The sequence below is a fragment of the Epinephelus fuscoguttatus genome, linkage group LG13, assembly GCF_011397635.1.
Source record: "Epinephelus fuscoguttatus linkage group LG13, E.fuscoguttatus.final_Chr_v1".
In the NCBI taxonomy this organism is placed as follows: domain Eukaryota; kingdom Metazoa; phylum Chordata; class Actinopteri; order Perciformes; family Serranidae; genus Epinephelus; species Epinephelus fuscoguttatus.
Window position 1 is genome coordinate 20858 of NC_064764.1, and position 17888 is coordinate 38745.

General features: G+C 40.1%; 1 protein-coding gene across 3 annotated transcripts; it reads left to right on the forward strand.

Moving 5' to 3' along the window:
• The first annotated feature begins 1096 nt into the window (after positions 1–1096).
• Positions 1097–14748, forward strand: LOC125900110 (uncharacterized protein C21orf62 homolog). Of its 3 annotated transcripts, none has more exons than XM_049594897.1 (3): positions 1097–1170; positions 1305–1362; positions 11050–14748. In XM_049594897.1, exon 3 carries the CDS (start codon positions 11113–11115, stop codon positions 11875–11877), a length of 765 nt encoding a protein of 254 aa, XP_049450854.1. In that variant the 5' UTR covers positions 1097–1170; positions 1305–1362; positions 11050–11112; the 3' UTR covers positions 11878–14748. The 3 variants fall into 3 exon arrangements, with proteins under 3 accessions (XP_049450854.1, XP_049450855.1, XP_049450853.1); XM_049594898.1 differs by having other exon boundaries at positions 1139–1362; positions 11050–11712; positions 13679–14748; XM_049594896.1 differs by having other exon boundaries at positions 1139–1362.
• The last annotated feature ends 3140 nt before the right edge of the window (positions 14749–17888 follow it).

Consider the following 17888-nt stretch of genomic DNA (forward strand, 5'->3'; position numbering starts at 1 on the left):
TGCGAAATTGTGAACTAGAGATGTGTAGCAAGTCAAAAAAGCAAACTAGAAATTGCCCATTTTATTGTCGTGGGTCAATTTTGGGGTCTTGGCTCATGGACTAATAGTATTTTGAAATGGTTGAATTTTGGGATTTATTGGGGAAAATAGGGATCATTGACAATAGCTGATTTTTTAGGTAGGACTGACATTTTAATTGTTTCTATTCTTCGAGAAAGGAAAATTGGTAGGTTGGCCCATCATTTTTAGGTCATTTCGTATTGATTTAAGTAATGGTGTGAAATTTAGATTAAAGAACTCTGTCAGCTTGGGGGATATATTGATGCCTAAATATATGATATTGCCTGTGGGGAGGTGGTAAGGTGATGCCAGAGTTGCCACATCCCTTTCATCCATCCAGAATGGTAGGATGGTAAATTTTGACCAATACACAGTATAGCTAGAGAGTTCTGGAAAAAAAATGTTATAATCATAAAGCATTCTTTCATGGGTGAGTGAGGGTCCTGAAAGAGTAATAACACATCATTTGCAAAAAGAATAATTTTATATCCTGTAGAAGATGTCTTTATCTCTTCGTTGCTATTTTGCTGGAGTGTTGTTGTTAGGGGTTCAATTAATATTGCAAAATAGAATGGGGGGAGGACATCCTTGACTGAAAGTTTTGTGGAATCAACACACACATGGTAACAGTGGCAACTGGCAATGCGCTTTACTTCTTGAGCCACAGACAGCCTTCATGTGCAATGTCTCACCATAACCCACATTTGGACCAAACCTTGAGACCATGGCCAAATAAAAATATGTAACCTGGCACTTGCCCAAGCACCATAACACTGTCTGCTTCTCTCCTTTAAGAAAGTTTGTGGTTAGAGAAAAGAGAGATAAAATAAATGATAAAAATAAATCAGGCCAAACTGTGTGTCATCTTTACGACTGTTACTCAATCTTCAAATACAAACACTGCTCCCAGCAAAGACACACATACTGGGAGCTGATATATGTTGCTTTGATAAAAACAAATCATTTGTAGTAATATTTTATGTCACAAGATGGCAGCACACACAGCCATTCTATGATCAGGAAATAGCTGCCTTGGAAAATGAGAGGTGGGTCCCAAAATCGGAGGAAAGCAGGGCTGGCAAGTTAAGGAATGGGAAGAAAGCTGAGAAGGTAGCAGAGAAAATGGAGTGTGTGACTGTGTTGTGCTGTCCATCCAGTTTCCTGAAAGTAAGATCTCTCTCTGGTTCTCTCTCCTTCTTCTTCTTTCTCCCTCCATCCTGACTATCTATCCATCTGCTGGATAGATCAGCCTGGAGCCAGATGACAGCAGCGTGCCACCTTAACCAGCGCTGAGCTGTCCACGTAAGTACACTCCACTCTCATGCATATGTATATATATAGGCTTGTTTCATCAGTTGTTTTTCTGCTGTATATACAGAACATGTGTGTTGCTGATATTGCACACATTCTCTAAATGATGATGTTTGTGCTTTGGTGCTATTAATTGGTGGCCCCAAACTGATCTTCAATTGCAGCTATACATTTGGTGTGTGAAATTATTCGGGTTATATTTCTCTAAGTAGAAATATATGGTCACTGAAGTCACAGATAAACCTACAGACAGCTGTGTTATGATGTAATCTCTCAGCTCAAACCACACACTCTGCCTATTTTATGTATTCCTTTCAGGGTCTGTTCATCCTGATCTCCCTCTCTCTCTCTCTCTCTCTCTCTCTCTCTCTCTCTCACACACACACACACACACACACACACACACACACACACACACACACGCACACACACACACACACAAAGTGTGGCTAAATTAGACTACAGAACATCATTACGGTGACCAAGGCTTTACAGCTTTTTTGTGGTAAACATGGTATATCATGTGACCCTGAGCGTAGTTTGTTTACAACCTATCAATGGCTTTTTACCTACATGTCATATACCTCCATCAAATGTATTTTGTCACAATAAAATTGCAATCTAATGTGATCTAAAGGGAATTCTTAGTTGTTTGTGCTGTGTTCTGACACATGCAGGCTGTAAAAGTCCTGCTTTTTACTGAAATACTGCTGCTGCACTGTGTGTCATACGCAGTATAAATAGGTTGGGAAAATCAAATTTTGATCTTGTTCTATCCAACCAAACTAACAAGAATGGTCTGGAGATCAGCTGCTTATAAGACTCTGGAGTTTTGTTTTACAGCCTACTAACTTGATTCTACTGTACAACAGTCAATAGAAATAATCCGCCTTCAGTCCTAATGCAGGGAAAAATGCTTCAGCAGCTGCAAGATTTGTATGCATGTTTAGGGAAAGCCTGAGGCATGCACACACTGGAATATACTGGGTATAGACATAAAAACAGACTTTTGCACACTCTTTTTTAAACGTCCGACATGTTTCATGTCAGACTTACAACAACAGGTTATCACTTATGTAGATAATAAAAAACAAGAAACAACATGTTGATAGTGGACAGTATTTTAAACTTTGGAACAAGCCTGGCTAACTGTTTTCTAGAAATGGAAATTGGCAACCACCAGCAGCCAAATGAACTGGGTGGTGGCAGGTAAATTTGATCAATCTACAATTGCTCCATCTAAAGGCTGCTTGAAAGCTGTGGGGATAAGGAGAGTGGCTCTGGTTTGTTTTTCCTTGTCCCATTGATTTGCACCTCTGGTGATGCTGTCAGGTTGGCATTTTTGGTGTACTTCCATGCACATCCCTCACAATGGTGCACCAAACGCTAATATACCATCCCTGTCTTCCTCTACACAATGTTCCCTTTTTCCGTTGCTGTTGTAACATGCTGAAAGTTTTGGAGCCCAGGTACGTGTTACCAGGCCGCAAATATTTTTCTGATAATTGATTTTAAGTAGGGGGGGAAAATCGATTTAAATCGTGAATTGGATTTGTTGTGAAAAAATCATAGATTTTTTTTTAGGCCATATCGCCCAGCCTTAGCCTCTTGTCTGTTTAGCTTAATGTTGTCATGGAGGCCTTGTACACAAACCAACCAGCCAACAGTTTGCGAGGCTAGTGAAGAAATGCATGCCCTAAAGAAAGGTCCACATTTCTGATTGGAAGAAAAAACTTTAAGCAATATGAAAGACTTGGCTATTAACAGGTTTTTGAATATGCCCAAATATCATGACAATGCTTTCAAGAAGGTGGTTGAAGAAATAATAGGGAGGCTGTGTTCAAAGTCCAATACATTCACCATTCATTGTAAAACTTTAAAAAAATATATTTTTGATGCGAAGAAGCAAAGTAGCACAGATGGCTCCAACTTTTCCATATTTTAACATGATATGGAGTGTGCATGGCTGCATGTAAGTAGAATATTAATTCTTTAACCATGTAAACAGTTTAGTAGGAATATTTTCTTCTTTAGAATAAGAGCAAAGAACATTTTGTCCATATAAACATTGTCATTTCACAATGTTGAGATTAGATATTGGCTGGTGGAAGAAAAAGGTATTTTTTTCTCACTGTTCACAGTGTTTATACTAAGCTAAGCTTTCTGTATCTCAGCTCTAGCTTTGTACTTAACAAACAAACACAAGAGGGGTATTGACGTTGACATCTCACTCTTGGAAGGAACACCAAAAGAATATATTACCCAAAATGGTCCCTCTAATGATTTCAGTTAGACTTGGGACTGAATGCCACAGACAGGGTAGGCGTGTGTTGAGAGATGGACTAACATAGGATAACACCAACCTTATCCTTGAAGTACAGCACTTACAATAAATAGAAGTTCGTATGTTGGTCCCAGTTGGTAGCCTACTGAGTCACTAGGACAATGCTGAAACATTTTAATACACTTGTGCTGTTTTAAACTGGGTTTAAAAGTAAATTTGACTTTTAAATATTTTAACAGTATAATTGGCTCTACATTTCAGGACATAGGATATAGGAAAAACTTTTCAAAATATATTTTCACTTTTTTGAGTGAAACTCCATCACTCGCTCTCTGTCGTCATATGTGGAGCCACAGCTGCTGAGAGAAAAGGAGAGGAGCGAGAGGCATTGAGAAGAGATGGGTGACATAGAAGAAGTGAGGAACTGTAAGTGGGAGGTGTGGAGAGAGAGGAAGGGAGGATTAGGGTGGGTGCCTGTGGTGGAGCATGATGTCAGAGGAATGTGTTGAGCCTCTCCTTTAACAAGCTGGAGCCGTAGAAGCGCTGGCTACCTCGAGCTTTCAGTCACACAAAAAAACACACTAACATTTTCACCCTGTGTAACTCTCTAACACTCAGGATCAGAATGTGAAACAAAACATTAAAAACAAATTATTTTTATTCAACAAAAACAACTGCAAGCAACTTTATGAGGTACATTTCTATGATATATACTGTACATAAATGCTTGATAATCGATTAAATAAAATAAATACTTAGGAATTTAATATCAGACTACATTGCCATGTCAGTATTGTGGAATGGGTTTTCAGTGGTCGATTTTCATCTTTGTTCTGCCCTCCCTCCCAGCATCCGGTCCCGCAGGTGGAGCTTGTTGCCGGGATTACAGCGATGGAGATGGAGGAAAGGAAAGCAATAGAGAGAAAAGGAGAAGGGAGACAGGCAGAAAGAAAGGGAGTGGTAGAGAGAACAAGGACAGATGGAAAGAGAGAAAAAGTGAGTGACATACTGTGTGGGAGAGCCAGACGCTGGGAACAGCTATAAAGACTATGACTAATATTAGCAGTGAGGTAAGACGGTGGAGGATGGAGAGGACAGGCTGTGTGTATGGAGGGCAGCTGCCACTGTAAACCAACCACAGTGAAGTCAAATGTATTTATAGCAGCATAGTCATGATACCAAAAATGGCACTTTAATGCCAAATTGTAGTTTAACCCATGGCATTCACTTTTAATGCTTTTGGTTCCCCTTAAGGTTAAAATACAGTTTTATTTTTATACTCCATATTAGGAGGTTGTGTATTAAATGGAAGATTTGAAATGCCAAAATAAAAACAAACCAAAGAAACTAGTAAGGTAAAATGTGGATTAATGTCAAGATGAAATAAAAAATTTTATCTTTTATCCATTTCGGAACACATTGTGGTCATATTGTGCACCTATTTAACAATATCACCAGCCTAGTCGCTAAAAGAAAAGGTTGACATTGTATTTTTCTGCAACCCACAGATACATTAACATTTGCATGTTTCATATGTATCATATCAAGGTTTCTCAAGTGCAACAAATCATAATGGAACACTTTGTGTGATATCCTACAAGTAAGCACCTAAAGAATGACATTACGTCCTTAACGTACAGTTATGTAATTAAAGTTAAAGAGGTTAGGTTTGAGCAAGTTAAGTTACTGAGGTTAGGTTTAGGAAAAGGAAAATAGTGAGCTGACTTTGATATCTGGAGGTGGAGGGTGTGGTTAATGTTGTTAACTAGGCAAGACACCTGCCAAGCTGCAAACCACTGTTCAGGACCAACAAACAATAAAACCAGTTGTGATTTGTGTTTTTCCAGGTATTGTGCCTCTCTTCGCCTCATCTCTTGATTATGTGTAAGGCATTTTACAGAGGACAGCTTTAGCAACTACATGGAGCATATGGTGGGCTTTGTCTCTCTTTCTCCCACCCAGATGGTTACAACTATCATCTTGGTGTACACTGTCAGGGCCTCACCTACTGTAGTTCTTCGTGTTTGTTGTGACCATCCAAATCAAATTCCTCCCAACATTATATCCCACTTGCCTATCAGACTTGGAAGTACATCACAATAGTGAAACTAATTTAGTTGCATCCATTCCATCCACCAATTTTTATGCACATTTTAGATTTTTGCATTAAAAAATCTGAGTGGAAACACAAAAATTTGAAAAGAAAAAAAAAAGTCAAAACATTGCAAGAAGGTTTTTCCATTTAGCTAAGATGAAAAAAATCAAATGCTACGAAGTGCAATGGAAACAGACTTTACACAAACAGATCTGCAATGATGAGGAGACTATGGTTCTTCAAATTAATACAAGAAAAAAATATTTTAATGCATTATTTCCGTCATTTGGCTCATGTTCTTTTAAATACATTATCTCATTGCACCCTCTCCTTCTGCAATGATTCAATGACACCCAATCAGAGAATTAGCACCACTGTTTTTCTCAATGCCCTCAACACCTTATATTCAAATCACAGTAGTGGATGACAGCACAAACTAAATCAAATTGTTATTTTTCCCACTTTTCTGGATATTCTGTTACATCTTTTGTAAGATTTGGATAGAAACTTGACCACTGTTATGTATTTCCTTTTTATGTGTGGTACTGGCACCAGACCTAGGCGCAATCTGGACCAGCAGTGAACTGTAAACACTGTGGATTAACAAGAAGACAGAGTTTGTACCACATTTATCTGATACTGCTACATCAATCAGAGTCAGATAGAATGTTGCCCTCATTTTCCATACAATTAATTGCAATTAATGCATATTATAAATTCACGTCTAATTTTTGAAAGTGGGACAATATTATTTTTGAAATAGGCAATAGCAAATTCATTCTCTTACAAATGAAAAATGAAATTCACAAGCAATAAAATACTCACATTAATACACTTAAAGATTTCCCTGCTACAGCCTTTCTCAGTTTGTTATGGCCAGAAGCTAAAATTGGCAGATGAAAAGCTGAGATATTGCTGTGTAACTGGCATTGCTGAACAGTGTTAAAAGGGTTACTTTTACAATGAATTCCACTACAAATTAATGAATACTTGACCTAAAATGTTATCCGTAACATATTCTATTAGATTGCTCAAATTAAATAACATATTCTAAATACTGTAGATTACTTTCGGAAAACTTCACAATGGTCTTGCTGAGCTCATTTGTCTGGGTCTTATATTTCCATGCCAAAACACTCGATAGTGTCTTGGCCATGCATCTCGTTTGTTATTGTCGTGTGGCAGGTGCACTGCACACACTTTTCAAATGTCTGTTTATGGGAAATGCATTCTTCATTAATTTTACACCATGCCCTTATAGCAAAAGAGCATCGCTGTTTGTCCACACTGAATCTGTTAAATATGTGCACTTGACTTAACCTCTAAAAAGATAGGCAAGTGCTTTCTATGTTTAAACATTTGTACTTCAGAAAACACACATTTTATATTGTCATTACATTGATATTTACTGGAAATGACATACAATATTGCCAACGAGTGTTCAAAATAGGTAACTTACTTACTTGTATTACCCTACTCCCCAACCTTGTTGCAAAATTATATTAGCTGACTTTTTAACAGTTCTTGCTTGTGCAACAGGAGTGACTACTACATCTTACTATATAATGACGAAAACTCTGTCTGTGGTTGTGTCTGTTTGTGTCTCTGTTCCACATTTTTCTCCTGACTGACTTGGTCAATCCATGTGAAATTTGGCACAGTGGTAGAGGGTAATGAGAGGATGCAAATGAAGCAATATAACATCAATTGGCCAAAGGGGGGCGCTATAGCAACCAATTGAAATTGCAAACTTTGAATGGGCATATCTCGTGCCCCATATGTCATAGAGACATGAAACTTTGCACAGAGATGCCTCTTCTCATGAGGAACAAATCTGCCCCAAGAACCCATAATTTCCGGTTATATAGATTTTCCGCCATTTTTAATTTTTGAAAAACACTTAAAATCAATCTCTTCCTAGGAAGTTTGACCGATCTGCATGAAACTCAGTGAACATAATCTAGGGACCAATATCTAAAGTTCCCTCTTGGCAAAATTGGAAAACTTACTAAAACTGAGCTTCAATAAGGCAATGAATATTGCGGAGGGCGTGGCTCATCACATAAAGGTGTATAACATCTCAAGGGTTTCACCAATCACCACGCAACTTTGTAGGCACATGACCACACATAATCTGAGGGGACCCCTCCATTATTGACCCGATCAAACAAAATGGGGGCGCTAGAGAGCTAATTTCTTATCTAGGCCTAACTGCCATATCGATTTTTACTAAACTTGGTAGATATGTAGAACAGGACACCTCAAGGTGACTGGAAAAATTTAACTCTAATTGGCAACTGGGTGGCGCTATAATAACAGAAAAATGCTTAAAAATGGCTACATTGCAACCGATCATTGTGGCTTCCCTTGTGGCCGAATGTTTTTGGGGTTTTTTTTTTCTAATTTTTGGTATGACTGGTCAGTGTGTCATTCTGTCAGTCAGTTATTCTGTCCCACGTTTTTCTACTCACTGACGTGGTCATTCTGTGTGAAACTGCACATAGGCATTGAGGATTGGCATAGGTAGAAGGTAACAAAGCTACTAATGGGTATGGACTAGTTGATCATTATTCTGCAATTGCAACATATGGCCACAGTGGCAAATGTTAAGCAAATGCTACAGAGTCTTGGTTCCAGTAGCACTTAGGGCATAGCACTTAGCAAAAGTTAACTTAATTAAATTTCTTAAGGAAAATATACTGTTCTTATTTGGACTTAATAGATTTAAATGTGACAGAAAACATAATCTCTGTTATCTGCACCTCAGAAAAAAACAGGGAAAATTAAGTTTGGACACTTAAAGTCTGTTTGACATATGGTGGTTTACAATGCACAGTTCATAAAACAATACATAAGAGGATTAAAGGTAAAATGTTAAAGGGGCAATAAGTGAAATTCATCATTTCTAGACTGAAGGAATTAAAAAATCGCTATGTGAAGAACTAGGGGTGTAATTTCATCTGGAGTATAGCATGACCTCACACACCCTCTCTCTGTGTTGATCTCTAGCCCCTTGTTTACAAGCCGGTCCAGCTGCGCGTTCATGTACATTCATGTAAATCTCTGCCTCCTCCCTCCTCTTGGAGCCCTTGGCCCTCCCTCCCTATAAAAGGCTACAGCCAGTGAGCAATGGCAGATGGCATGATGGTACTTGTAATAAATGTAATATACTTGCTGAGATGGAGGCGAGGCTCAGTGATTAGAAGAGCTGGTAGAAGTGCTCCATAGCTGTAGGTTACTCCAGTAGCCAGTGGCAGCCGACTAGTGCTAACTCCGGGAGCTAACGCTAACGCTTCTCCGTGAGTGGGCTCACGGGTTCACGGGCCTGGAGGGCTCACAGGCTCACGGAGAAGAGTAGGAACATTTGCGTTAGCTCCCGGGAGCGTTAGCAGGTAGCACTAGTCGGCTGCCACTGGCTACTGGAGTAGCTTACAGCTATGGAGCGCTTCTACCAGCGCTTCTAGTCACTGAGCCTTGCCTCCATCTCAGCAAATATATTAGATTTATTACAGGTACCGTCATCATTGAAGTAGGCAGGGGAATATCTAAACACAGCATAGACCGAGAGTGAGTGAAAGACATCGCTAACTGCTAAACTAAGCCAAACTAAGTTGGCTGTTTAGGTTTTATTCCCTTGCCCCTGTAGCGTGTGAATCTGCCTGTAGTGAAACCGGGGCTAACCGGTGCTTCCTCCTCAGGCTCCACTTCACTCAACTGCCTGACAGATTCGCTGCTTCTTCACACTTTAACCTGAATAACAAACCGGAGCTAGCTGGGAGCATGGCCAGTTAGCCTCCAGTTAGCCTCCACTAGCTCCCCAGCTAGCCCCAGCTCTCAGTTTGGATCCAACCGGTGGAGAGCAGAGGCAGAGGGAGGTGTGGCTCATGACACACTTTGTTTTGGTCTACAGGCAGTGCACAACAGCAAACCTAGCGGTGAAACGATTTCGCTTTTTGCCCCTTTAACTCTGCAATGATAAGAGTTGACAATGTGTAACTTACAGTTAATTAGTAAGAGTCACCACTTTTTGGAAGAAAAAGGATGGATTCACTTTAAATGTGCAACAATTTATACACACCAGTTACAACACACTATGATCCCTGAAGAGTATTCTGGGGCTTGAGTTGATTTTCTTCATTATGCATTTCCACATCAAAGTAAGGAAACATTCTTACACATCTTACACATAACATTCTACACTAAACAGGCTGTAGTGAAAGGAGAAGTGCTTCCTGGAGAAACAAAGTGTAGAAGCACTTCAGACAGAATCAAATGTGCTCGTGCCTCATAAACCTGCTGGTTCACTCCAGTTTCACATTAGCGAGGAAAAGTCTCATTGATAAAGTGGATAATGAGCCCATTTTTGTAGTTGCCAAGTAGTTGTTACTGCAATTACGTGGGTCCATCATGTGATGCCATTGGACCCAAAAAGACTTTTTCCAATAGACTTAAATTGGGAAAGAAACATCTGTAAATCAATGGATACATTTTTTTTAGCTTCACAACCCCTGCTAAATGACTTGCTCAGCTATCAATATTTAATTAATTCAATCCGATAACATTTGGAACATCTAAGAGTCGTGCAATGAAATTATTTTATCTCCATTCAAGTTAACGTAAAGCTAATTCAGAAGTCAGCCAAGCAGCCGGCGGAAATTGGCTGCTAAGCCGTGCTTGGCAGCTTTGAGTCTCTAGTGCACATACTGTATGGGCCCAGTGATGCGGAGGCAGTACAGATGAGAGTATGGTCTCTGGACCAGGGACTTTTGTAAGCAGCTGTGCGCCTTCTGCAGTAGCCTGGGGCCTGGAAGGATGTCTCCCCAGTAAAACTGCAGGGCAGGAAATCAGTGACTTAATTTGTGTGTGTGTGTGTGTGTGTGTGTGTGTGTGTGTGTGTGTGTGTGTGAGTGAGTGAGTGAGTGAGTGAGTGATTGAGTGAGAGAGAGAGAGAGAGAGAGAGAGAGAGAGAGAGAGAGAGAGAGAGAGAGAGAGAGGTTTGGACTGCAAGTAAAGAGCTGAATTCAGTTGGCTGTTGGTTTTAAGCTGGCCTCCACATGTTGTAAAAAGAAAAAAAAAACAGATGCAAAGCAGAAGCAGGTTACTCTAGTGCACAGAGCAAGAGAGAGAGTTTCTTTGAGCGTCATGTGCTTTTAGTGAAGTAATGGAATGAGTAATGGAGGGGTGATTACATTTGTGATGCTGCTGAGCTTTGCTCTTTGAGAGTTTTACTACTCTCTGTCTGTACACCATTTATTAATTGTACATGTATGCTAACTTTACTCATTCTATCCGTTTACAGCTCTGTCCATCTCTCTACAATCCTCTCCCTCCACTTGGTGAAGATGTAGTCTGTCTGGTCTCCATGGAGATGTCTCCAAATATAGTCTTGTCTGTCTTGTTGCCATGGTCACTGTGTTTGCTGTTCTTCCAGACCCCTGTCACCCAGACAACCAACTTTGCCCCTAAATCTGAAACTTCTGTGCCGGTCAATACCACGCTTTTGTTTGACAGTGGCGCCCCAGGCCACAACCTGCGGAACTGCAGCTGCTCTACGCTCATCCAGGACTGCAACGAGGCTCTGGCCAACTCACTGTGCAGATGCCACACCATTTTGCGCTCCGCTCTGCCCTCTGCTGGGCTCAGAGAGCCTGGGCAACTCACTGTCTGGGTGAAAGAACTCTGGGTCTTGGAGGAACTGCTGAACAGGAGCATTGTTGGTCATTTGCAGTTGTCTTTTTGTGGAATACAACCAATGAACAGTCAGTACGTGGCCCTGCTAGGCCTACAGACCCTCAGGATTCACAGTGCAGCACCAGAAGCTCCCTACCCCAACCAGGAAATTACAGTCTCCCCAACAGCAGGGGTTGCAGTAGAGCTGGAGGCCCTCTCCTTTGACTTCTCCTCTTCCTTACACATGACCTTTCTGGATGTTGCAGTTCTCAGTGGGCTCTCTGCCCTTAAGGTATATAGTGTGGTGGGACCACCTGTTCACACTCTGTCCCAGCAGTTCCCCTGCCTGGCCTTGCACTTTGCTCTGCCATTCTCTGCTACTCCTGATAACCCTACAGACCCCAGTGAGCAGGCTTCAGAGCCTTCACACAACCTGCTTATTACGTTTGTCTACTAACTACAACAAGTTCTCATTTATGGGCATGGTCAGGTTTGCAGTGCAAGTAACAAATGATGCGAGGGAGTTATATATACAACACAACTAGATGTTATTTGTTCTCCTTTTGCACAGGAAAAGTTGCACATGTAGAATAAAGTAACTCTTGTATGACTGACTGCTGTACTGTCAGTCTGAACCAAAGGTGGCTGACATCTTTCTCTCTCTGAACCTTTTTCTTTTCTTTTTTTTTTTCTTAGTCTCTGCTGTTGTCTTTCCAATTTCTGCATTCATAACGCAGAGACACAAGGTTTGGGAATATTCACACCAGGTACAATTTCAAGTCTAATTGCAGTATATTTCAGGTGTTATCCTATAACATAAGTATTGTAGATTTTCTAACCAGGGAAACTGTTATATGCTACAACTAGAAGTGACGCTTTGCTTGTGCTAATTTTCTGGGTACACAGTGTTCACAAATGTTGAATATTATCTCAAAGCCTTGTTATCCCAAAATACGGAGAGTGTTTCACATGTACACACACATTCTGATTACAAATATTAGTACCGCTTAAAGCACCCAATAATTCAATGCAATAAGGCATTCTTTATAAAGGGCTTAAAAGTAGTAAGTAATGGCTATATCACTGGTTAACAAATCATTTAATGCTAATGCTTAATAGATCATAATGTTGTGAACAGTGAAACCAGATCAAATAACATGCACTTTGAATTCAAACAAATAACAACAGTGTGACTATTTAATTTCTTAAGATATCCAACAAGGGTTTGAATTTTGAAGTCCCAAAAAGGTGATTTTGTTTTTTTAATTGTCTTTTTATTATAATCTAGTGAAACAAGTTATAATCTTGTGGTAACAAGTAATTATCTTATTGAAAATCATATTATCTTGTGGTAACAAGTTATTTTCTTGTGGTAACAAGATATTATCTTGTGAAACAAGTTATAATCTCGTGGTAACAAGTTATTATCTTATGAAACAAGATATTATCTTGTGAAACAAGTTATTATCTTGTTGTAATAAGTTATCTTGTGAAACAAGTTATTATCTTATGGTAACGAGTTATTACCTTGTGAAACCTTGTGTTGGCTGGTGTTTAGCCTATCCTTTGTGTTTGTTAATAATACATATCTTAATGTTGGTAATCCTTTAATAAATGCTCATTGGCATCTTACTTTCTAATATAATAATATAATAAAATTCATTCATTCATATTAAAACTATGAGTTACAACTAATAACGGGCTGCTCAGAAAATGATATTGAAAAGGTAAACACCAGCTAAAGGATATGGAAAGCATTAGTAAATGATTTATTAACCAGGAATAAAGTAGTTAATTACTACGTTTAAAGCCTTAAAAATGGTGTCTTTTTAGAAAGTGGCACCTAAATACATACTATAGGGATTAATGACTCAATAGAAAAAGAGCTTATAAAGGTAGAGTAAAAGTAAGCTGTTAACATGGCTCAGTATTCAAGCTAATGTTGGCACATCCAGCTATCATATCAAGGTTTTTAATAGTCTTGAAGATAGCTTATACCTTTTATACATAGCTCTTATATGGAGTACTTAGCAACTCCCAAAATCACGAGTCTGCAGATGTGCTGGAAAACACTAATATTACTACAGTTATACCAGACATTTCAACATAGGTTATGTAGATCATATAACTGTGTGTCCACATCCAGCCCTGAAAATATTGCTTCTGCATAACGTCTTTACATCTGCCACCTTTCACAATTGATCCAATGAGTAATACTAATATAAGCTGGTGTTTGCAAATCCCGACCTTTCACCCAGCAACTGCACGTGTGAGGAGTGTAACCATAGCCACAACTGTCCAGAAGAGATTGTGGACTGATACACTGCTGCCAGAACAATGTCGGAGACAAACCACACGCCTGCTCCCAGAGAAGGGTGAGATGTTCCAGATCCCACTCCCATCTGCAAAGTGGGTGTTAACTCTTCATCATCTGCTCCCATCCAGGTGTTGTCAGATATATCAGGGCAACAGGATAGCATGGACAGTAGGGTGGAGACCCTGGACTTGACTTTGGCCACCTTGGCTGCAATTGTTTCTTAAGTTATACACGTAGACGGGTGAATAACAGGAAGTCAACACTTGCCACAAGCCATTTAGCAACATAAGATCTTTGCTGGTAAACCCTAAAGATAGGTAAGGGGGAAAAAAAACAGTCACAACATTAACTGGAGAGATGTCAAAGTTGGTGACCAGTAGTCAGTGCACGGCTAGAGAAAGGTGAAGGGAGAGAGACAGGACATGTAATCTTTGTCTTACATGTCATTGATATTTGACACCTGAGCCAGTTCCACTTGCTAATGAAGACCATTACCTTGACATTAGATTCTTTTGTCACATTGAGCTTCCAGGTTCAAACATTGAAGCTGTCCTTAAGGCAGGCGGGCAGACACCTTACTTAAACACTTTTTGATGTTTTTTATCACATTGTCACCCACCTTTGCATGGAGCAGATGAGGCCATTACGTAAACAGTCGAGATCAGGGATTCCTTGGCCTGACCAAACCAGAATACACTTCAATAATTTGGGGCCCAAAGGTGACAGCCTAACTTAACTGTAAAGGATTTTTGTTTTCTGTTGGTGAGGAGCTGTGTGCTCTGTGGGTTATTTGATTAAAAACAGATTTGTTTGACAACACTTACCACCAAAGCACGATTAAAAACTGAAAAAAATGGTCCTAATGTTGTACTTGCATTTGTATGGCTCTGTACAACCTGGGCTCTAAATATTCTCCCTCTCTCTCTCTCTCTCTCTCTCCCTCTCTCCTCTCTCTTCCACTCTCCTCTCTCTCTCTCTCTCTCTCTCTCTCTCTCTCTCTCCCTCTCTCTCTCTCCTCCAGTCCACATGCCAAAGTATCCTTTGGCAAGATACTGAATTCCACATTGTTCCCAATGGCTGTTCCATCACTGTGAGTGCAACTGAATGCTTACTGAGTATTAGGTGGTACCCTGTGTGGTAGCCTGAGCCACCAGTATGTGAATGGTTGAATGTGACATGTAGTGTTAAAGCACTTTGAGTGGTCAGAAGACTAGGAAATGCTATACAAGTTCAGTCCATTCACCACTTACAGTGAACAGTCGTAAATTGCATAACATAACATTGAAACTATGTTGACTTTTGGTGGTGCCGACTTTCTTGCTTTTTATATTACATTGTTTATTAGCATCAGTTATTGCCGCGGATGGCTTTCTATTAGAGTTAGTTGAAAGCCTGGTGTGTCTCATAAAGATGCTTAAAGGTGCCTTTGGTGTTGATACCACATGCCAAAGTGTCAGTACTTGATGAAAAGGAAGGGGGTGAAGCAGATAGTACCTTTTTTTGGCCTCATCTGCACAGAAAAGACAGGGCCCCAGCCCTTAGAAGATTGATCCAGTCCTGGATTTATGGGTGAAAAGATGTCTACCCTCTTAGGCTAAAATCAGGCCACACTTGGCAAAATCTAAAAGGCTTTTAGATTTCTTGGTTACGTAATATGTAACAGCATTTCTATGGGTGGATTGCAACATGTAGCAGGTCTTGTATTTCACTATGTGTTGAAATACTGTGCAGTTCGGTCACAGTGAACGAGGGGCTATGGGGAAAGGCGAAAGCAAAAGAAAATATTCCAGCATCAGGGATCAACAGAGCATCGTAAAAACAAGATGTACTGTGGCAGCTGACTGCAGTGAACACTGACTGGAACCAGTCCAAACAATCCAGAGCAGGGTCAAAATCTGCACCAGAGCTGGATGATACTATTGTGCCTGGGAGGGAGTTTTGAGCATTATGCCACTTTGTTGAGGATATTTTGAAAATAAAATGATAGTATACACGGTGTGTTGTCAAGATATAAGGAAGACTGTCTGTGGCAACACACCGTGTATACTATCATTTTATTTTGAAAATAAAATGATGGGGCGGCAGTAGCTCAGTCCATAGGGACTTGGGTTGGGAACTGGAGGGTCACCTGCTCAAGTCCCCGTCCGGACCAAAATATGGAGCGTGGACTGGTAGCTGGAGAGGTGCCAGTTCACCTCCTGGACACTGCCGAGGTGCCCCTGAGCAAGGCACCAAACCCCTAAACTGCTCGGAGCGCCTGTCATGGGCAGCCCACTCTGACATCTCTCCACTTAGTGCATGTATAGGTCCTGCTTGTGCATGTGTGTGTTCGGACCTGTGTGTAATTGACAACAGAGTGAAAAATTGAATTTCCCCTCGGGGATTAATAAAGTATATATATAAAAAATAATAATAATAAAAAAATTGAGTGCAAATTGCCTAATAAAACTTTTTTTTTTTTTTTTTTCAAAAAAGGGTTCAAAATGGACATTCAATGAACAAGAGCCCCAGGGTTAGGATCCTCTCTCACCAGCCAACAAATCACACTCTGTTCGGACTAAAACAATTACTTTGACTTAAGCTTAGCTGGATGAGTCTTGCAGATATGTACCCACTCAAAGCCAAGTTGGCAGGGCTCTGTGGGGGAAGACCAAAATAAATTTGGTCAGAATCATGTTGGATTTGATTCAGTTACTATGGCTGTTTGTCAGAAGTCAGTCTGAATTTCTTGAATGGTTTGTGTTTTATTGTTTTCTGGATATTTTCTACACTTACACTATTACATAGTGAGAGAGGAGTTAGAGAACAATTTGAAAAAGTTGAATAAGTAACAACTCTCCTCTCTCTCACTGGTTTCATACTCTCTTTCTCTTTCTGGTTCCAGCTCATATCCTGTGGGAGACTGTTAAAACTGCTCTCACAAACACAGTCTGGGGCCAACACTTATGTTCCGCAGATCATTCAATGAGCGCTTTGGGTATCTGCGTTTGTGTGTGTGTGTGTGCGCGCGCATATAAGCATGCAAGAGTGAGCACAGGGTATTTCTTTGTGTGTGTTTGTGTGCATGTGCTTTCATTTATCTCCCTTTAGCCAACATCACAGTGGATTTATTACTCATGATCATTGTTCATTTTTAACAAATGATATGAACAATTGCAGATACGCCATAGCATGGTTGCATTTGCTGTGTACACCTGTGCACTTATTGAGCCTGTTTAGACCTGATATTAACATTCGGTTTGGGTGATCCAATCTTAAATCAACAGCTCTAAATACAAGTCTAAATGACCACCAAGACGCACTTTGATCGGATCCATCTAATAACCACTTAGCGAGGTTTTCTGGGATGCATTTTTTGACCCAATATCTTTTGTAGTACAGGTGTAATGATGTGTCCCCAAATAGAACTATGTCATGAATGCGATAGGTGGTGGTTGTTTTGGTGGCAGTGCACTAAAAGCTCTATATAGTACATTTTATGTAGAGTTTGATGAGGTGTTGTATGACTGTCCATTGTTTGCCCTATGGAAGGAGACATGTTGAATTGTGCTGACAGAACTGCGAACAGGATTAGTGAGTATGCTACAGAGCAGCTAGATAAAGTGTGGACGTAATAACCAAACACTGGGCAGTATGGAAATCTGAACACAAGGGGCAACCAATACAACAATACAACTGGATAATTACATTGATTATACTGCACAAGTTGGGTAAGAGTTTGTAAATGGATGTTTCGATATGGTTTTGCTGTTGATAAACGCGGCCACTGTTTACTTCACTTAATTTAAAAAATGGCGAGTAACTGACAAACATTTCATTTGGGGGGTGAAGTATTCCTTTAAAGATGATACTTGCCAGAAACTGCAGTTTATCCTGATCCTGATCACCTGCTGGCAACAACATGAAGACCTTTCTGTGTTAGTAGATCTATATTCAACTTAATGTATACTTCTTGTTTTATTCTCTGTCCTGTGACTCTCAGGCAGGGCTTCATTCTGGCACTGAATGCACTTTCTTATTGTGTCTTCAAAATATAAAGATGGAAACAGTATGGTGACTATGACACCTGGGCCTGGGGTTATTTAAAAACACCCCTTTCTTTAAGACAAGACTTAACTGTCACCCTTTGGTTGTTAAGTGGGAACAGATTT